This window comes from Phaethon aethereus, assembly GCF_964289735.1.
Source record: "Phaethon aethereus genome assembly, chromosome: 2".
Taxonomy (NCBI): Eukaryota; Metazoa; Chordata; class Aves; order Phaethontiformes; family Phaethontidae; genus Phaethon; species Phaethon aethereus.
The window spans coordinates 159,695,333-159,702,153 of NC_138582.1; the positions used below are offsets into that span (position 1 = coordinate 159,695,333).

At 37.8% G+C, this 6,821-nt stretch overlaps 1 protein-coding gene across 1 annotated transcript in view; it reads right to left on the reverse strand.

Moving 5' to 3' along the window:
- Positions 1–3,670, reverse strand: part of WDR37 (WD repeat domain 37) — a gene marked incomplete at both ends in the record, with an annotated part of 37,680 nt that extends 34,010 nt beyond the window's left edge. The window contains one exon of the mRNA XM_081997004.1: positions 3,533–3,670. Within this exon, the coding sequence (XP_081853130.1) occupies positions 3,533–3,670 (138 nt within the window). The remainder of the gene's footprint in view (positions 1–3,532) is intronic.
- Between the last annotated feature and the right edge of the window lie 3,151 nt (positions 3,671–6,821).

Genomic DNA, 6,821 nt, shown 5'->3' on the forward strand with positions numbered 1-6,821 from the left:
CAACCCCTCTTCACAGAAAGTATTCTGAAGCAAATTCACAGAGGAGGGCTGATTTTTTTCTTCAGCATAACAAACACAGCAATTCTGAGGCACAAAACCAAGTATGCAATAAAACCACTAACACAGGATTTGTACGATCTGAGCTCAATAGACAGCTTGACCACAAGTTTCTGTTGGCAAGTTATTTAAATTTTATCCATCTGCCTATAAAACTGAGATCAGCACCATATTTTCCCAAACAAATGCATACCATATCCAAAACAAGTAAGTACTGATTTCTGTTGGGAGTCAAGGTTCTCACTATGTCAATGATTGTGTCACCAAACACTGTTGAGCAGACAGTGAGTAAAGCAGAAGACACCTGACTGCAATACACTGAGAACCTAGTACTAACAAACACCTTAAAATTTAAAGCACAGCATGCTACTAAAAAATGGCAAATTAGAAAGGAGAAAATACGGTCAGTAGTCTAATAATGATCAATTAATCCACTACAAGTACGGATCAAAGGATGAACCATCCTTGCTCACTACATAAATGAATTCTACTAAACCTGTTCTATTCTTCAGCTGCTGGTGGACCACAATATGTCAGTTGGCTTACTGCACTTATTATTTATCCAGGTAGCCAGCTATAAATTTTTTTTAAAAGTAGTTTCCACTTAACTGAGCCTTACCCTAACAATGAAAAAGCTCAGCTACTCCTTCATAGTATATCTAACCCATTGTCTCCAAATTGAGTACAACATCTTACTACTGGACTTATTACTGTAATCTTATTACTGTAAATAATGCAGCCATATCCAAAAACTGAGACATACCTATGCAAGGAAACAAGTTACCAAATTTCAAAGTGAAATTAATATGGTACCATGTATACCATATTATTAATAAATCTGGAGAGAATGGTCAAGCATTGGAACAGGCTGCCCGCCCAGCGAGATGATGGAGTCACCACCACTGTGTTCAGAAAACATGTAGACATGGCACTTCAGGATATGGTTTAGTGGGCATAGTAGTGCTGGGTTGACGGTTGGACTTGATGATCTTAAAGGTCTTTTCCAACCTTAATGATTCTGTGATCTATCATATATACAGGGAATGTGCCTATCAGCAACATCTACTTTTTTCAAAACAAAAGTTAATTTTAAAATCTTGAAATCATCAGCTATAAGTCAAAAAAGAAAACTGAGTCAGCTTTTCCCACAGCACAAACCACTATTTTTTCTAGAAGTGCAGAAGCAGCACTACTAGAATGGGAGTACAAATGTTAGCACAGGACACCACCCAAATTCGAGCGAATTAGGATCATTATAGCCTGTTTTGTTCTTAAGTGTTCCAGCAAACCAAAACCATCAGAAATTGGTTCCACTCCTGTTAACTGAGTTAGGAAGAAGCATGTGCATACGAGCCATCAGAGGGCAGCATGCACCTTCCACCAAGTCAGCATCTAAACAACCAGAATTTCATCTCACATTTTGGTTCACGCAGTCAAGACAATTGTCTTCAGAAACAATTAGAAAAGCCTACCACGATCCCGATTTCATAAGTTACTTCTGAACATGAATTTTAAGGAGAAGAGCAAGAGAAACCACTAATAGCCATGACATAGAGCACATCTGCGTTGCACATAATTCAGTTTTACACCAGCTTCACAGCTACTTCAAGCTGTGACACTGTGCTGAAACAGGCACTGTGCTGAAAGAAGTGGTCCTATGCGCCTTATGCCCCCCTAGGATATTCCTTTCTGCATCTTCATCTGCCTCTCCCTTAAGACAGTACATGTGTTCATGCATTTGCAGTCAACCAGAACGTGAAACAGATCCAGATTAAAACCAACTTGAAAAAAAATTGATTAAACAAGAATACTGTACAAATGAAATACTATTAAGAGAAACACTGCCATTAGAAAAATTATTTCTGATTCAATTACCCAATAATTCCATACAGTAAGGTTATGAAAGAAACTAAGATATCCTACAATTTTTGAAACAGAAAAAGAACTACAGGAAAGGTTTTCAATTCACTTCTCAGAGTCTGAAAGCAAAAGCAAATCTAAACCTGTCCTAAAGTAACCAGCATAGTAAAATGTGTCCACTTCCTTTAATCTCTTTAAAGTTGGCATTAAATTAGCTTATTAAGATACCATGTAATAATGTTATCTGTTTATCTGCAGAAGTACTTATCTAGATCTCATGTGGTTTACAGCTCCACTGTGAAGAAGCATTAGTAGTCTCTATGCATTAGAATCTGCCACTGCCTGTTCAAGGTTAAAAGTCAACAAAATTAAGTAAGATGATACATAAAACATTTAGAACATTTACATATTACAGCATAATACACTTAGAAAGTTTGATAAGAAATACTAGAACAGCTTAAAATTTTGGTTTACTACACAGAAGCAACAGCATGTCTTGGCCTCTCAGCTGCTCTTCACTCCTTTCCTGAAGTAAGGCTGTAATATTCCAAATGCATGAACTGTATTCTATCCAAGTACTTACATTCTCCAACTCCTAGATGACTAGAAGCAACAACTTGGGCTCTGTTCGTTCCCAGAAAGCTAACGCTATAATTAGCTGAGTAACAGATTCAATTTAAATAAAAAAATCTGTCACAACACTCAGAACCCTTCAGAGTATCTGCAGGATCCAGAAAGTGAGGTTTCTCGTAGCCAAATACCATTAGTATTTCAAACCACCTCTCTGATAAAAATCAAGTTTTGCATCATCTTTGCCAGGCCCGCATTAACAATGCATATTCAGTTTGACAATAAACAGTTTTCAAACTGCTATTTGCTTATCTTTTGCAGTACTGCTTCAAACGCTTCCTATAGGAGCCTTACCTATAGTTAACCTCAGTATCGTTAGGTGAAGCACTCCAAGCGGCTCCAGACTGCGTCCACTACATAGACTGACATAGATTAAGAAAACTACAAAAGTTAGTGGTAGTTGTTCTTTCCCTGAAGTTTAATACACAGACGATCACACCTTCATTTGAGCCAAATTAAAATTAAAAAAAAACAAACCCCACAAACAAAAATTTAAGTTATCTCATGCCTCTGTCAAGCAGGCATTGTTTGTTTACTTTATGGAAAGGAATGCAGAACAGCATTCCCACTAATACCTTCCCTATCAGAGCTATAACAACAAATATTTTGGTTTATTCGTGCATAGTTACCACTGTAACAAATTCAAACTTAGGAAATCAAGAATCCATCTTCAACTTTAAGGGGGGGGGGGGCTGTTTGCAGCAAAATAAATAGGCTGTTTCTTTTTATTTCTTCATGGTTTTATCATTCATTTAAGAATACACAAAAGGCAACAGAAAGCTCTGCAGGTCTGAATACAACATGAAGCACTGTCAACATCCAGGTCAATAGCCTCCAAAGACAGTCAGCACTTAAAACAAGAAAGTCTGCCGTTCCCACAGCTTTACTGGACATATTTCATTACTTACATTTGTTTTCTTCGCATAAAAAACACTACTTATAAAAAAGTTCTGCAAGTTACGAAAGCAGTAGTGTATTATCTTACCTGCCCTTCCAACATGTCTCTCTGCAGTCCTGCCCGTTCTTGCTCAGAACTGTTGGTTCTTCGGATTGAAAGACTGTGTGATTTACGTTTCTGCTTTGCCTGGCGAGCAGATGCACAACTTCCACTTTCTATTGGCATTACTTCAAAAACACAGTTTCACAGAGGCTCCTATGACAAACTAAGGACAAGCATTACACATTACAAATTGCTTTGCCAAACTAATCAGTTTAAAATTTTTTTCCTGAAAATAGAAACATTTAGTTCTACTAAATTTTGGAGTTGTTTGGGGGTGTCATTGAAAAGAAGGGATCCCTATTATTTACAGCTATTCTTCAAACAACATGAAGTCCAAATATACATATGCATATATGTAAATAAAGTGGTATCACTTGTGCATTACTTATTCATTAGCTAACAAACCTCCACAAAAGGAAATTTAATTCCACTACCTTGCTCATTTTGGAGAGCACTAGCAGAGACAGCCCCAAAATGCTTCCAGGAAACAACTATTATGCATACTATACTTCACTGAAATACATGCAAAATTAAAACCCAGCTGGAAAATGAAAGCAAACAGACATGATAATTTAGGGACATTGTCAGGTTAAAAATGTATTGTGCAACATTAAGTGTTAGTATACAAAATTTAATAGATGTGCTTGTTTACACATCAGCAGAAATTAATTTTAATGACAGCAAACCTTCCACCATTTTTGACAGCTCATGGTTTCACTTCCTTGGAAGTAAAAGTGCCCATGAACTTATGAGAAGAGTGGAAGTGCATCTGATTTACCAGGTTGTTGTTAATTTTTGTCAGCTTGTTAAAGCCAAATATGCATTTTAATATCCTTAAAAACACCTGACAGTATCACCAATTAGTATTACCATGCATGATCTACTGCCTTCCCCTGTTTAAGAAAAATCAAATTATGTTTGATTTCTTGCATAAACGTGGAGAACACATTCTTTACTGTCAAAATCTTATTTTTTACAAACATTTAATTATTGAAATTTTAATTAAACCTGATATTCAACAGAAATTATTTTTTGTTTCATGGGACACCAGTTGTTAAACATTTCAAATGTTTGAAAAATTTTGAGTAATCAATCTTAATCATAAATATTGAGAACAAAATAAAAATTCATTCTCCAGCATAAATGATTTCTGAAACAACAATTACAACTTAAAATAGCTGCAACAGTCTGCAAAGAAATAGGAGAGCAGAATTGGCAAAGCTAACAAGGCAACTAAGCTTCCTTTTAAATAAATTGATTAGCGAAAATTTAAACCACACCCAGGGCCACTTCCAATTTAAGATCTGCCAACACACTAGATCTCAAGCTAGGAATGAGCACCATCACTATTAAAAAGACTAGGCATTAACCAGTTGGTGGTTCTGACATGGTATTTTCAGCTTTTTAACATATCATAAAGCCAAGGAAAATCATAGCTTACTAAAAACATAGTATGCGCTATGAATAAAAACAGCTTGAAATTTGCTCTGGTTTTTACATCACAAAATGAAAATATATAAGGATACTTAAATTTCTATCAAAATTAGACTAGATTTAGTTAAGGTTTCGATGCCCATCCACCTTCAGATTTTCTCATTAAAAACCTTGGTATTTTAATTAGCTTTTGGAACACCTGAGTTCCAGTAACCTGACATCAATTCCATAGTGAACCTAAAATAAAATTCAGGTTGCACCAGTATCTTGTCCTGCACTGAAATTATTTCATTCATTTCGTCTGGACTCTGCACAGTCCTTCCCTGCACCTAATCCCATCAGAGATTTTTATGTGTGATTAACCAGTAGTAACTAATTAGCTGTGTTCACAAATTAAAGAAGAAAGAAGGGAAAGAACTACCACTGGGTAGATTCTTATTTGACTAGATTTCTTTTTTCACTGTGGCTACATTCCTCTACCATAGAAAGACAGGACTGAAATTAAAAAAAGTCCATCCCATAAACACGTTATTGCCAATTTTCTGGACTTCACCAAGTATCTTCCTGTTCCTGGGCATATGGTCAGCAATTAGCAAGGGGTTTTCAGCACTCATCGCAATTCTGCTTCTTTTCAAAATATGATCCAATCCCAAACACATGTATACTCTCCTCTCTTCCACACTCCTTCCTATCCCCCTTGGGAACCACTCTTTCAGTAGCTTTCAGTTTACTGGTTTCTGCAGTGTTCGGGATCACTTTTTAAGGCCCAAAGCACCACATTCGGTGTGCACACACGCAGATGTGTTAAACAGTTTTATATCTATACATACACATAGTTACATATAAACACATAAATAGTTAACACTGTTTCACTTCAGATGTGTGGGGAAAAAAAACAACTCATTTCTAATTCCTGCCAGATGTACCTCCTGAGCTGTAGTTATATAGAGAGATATTAATATGGTTTATGTCTTACCAGGCATTGTTTTAACTATGCTAACTTCCATTTGCCTTCTGCTGCTAAGCTACTTCATTTTAGAGGACTTTACCAAGAAACACCCTTTTCTGGATTGCTTCCTAGAATCATAGAACAGTTTGGGTTGGAAGGGACATTTAAAGGTCATCCAGTCCAACCCCCTGCAATGAACAGGGACATCCACAACTAGACCAGGTTGCTCAGAGCCCCGTCCAACCTGGCCCTGAATGTTTCCAGGGATGGAGCATCTACCACCTCTCTGGGCAACCTGTGCCAGGGTTTTACTACCCTCATTGTCAAAAATGTCTTCCTTAGATCTAGTCTGAATCTGCCCTCTTTAAAACCATTACGCCTTGTCCTGTCACCACAGGCCCTGTTAGAAAGTCTCTCTCCATCTTATAAGCCCCTTTTAAGTATTGAAAAGCCACAACAGGGTCTTCCCAGAGACTCCTCCAAGATGAACAACCCCAACTCTCTCAGCCTTTCTTCATAGGAGAGGTGTTCCATCCCTCTGATCATTTTTGTGGCCCTCCTCTGGACCTGCTCCAACAGGACCATGTCTTTCTTGTAGGATTGGATACAAGTGACTTTCTGGGATGCAAGTGCACATTGCTACCTCATGTCCAATTTTTCATCAGCCAGAACCCCCAAATCCTTCTCTGCAGGGCTGCTCTCAATCCATTCATCCCTCAGCCTGTACTGATATTGGGGATTGCCCCAACTCATGGTGCAGGGCCTTGCACTTGGCCGTGTTGAACTTCATGAGGTTTGCATGGGCCCAGTCCACAAGCCTGTCAAGGTCCCGGTCCCCCTGGAGGGCATCCCTTCCCTCAAGCAAATCAACTGCACCACTCAGTATCAGTA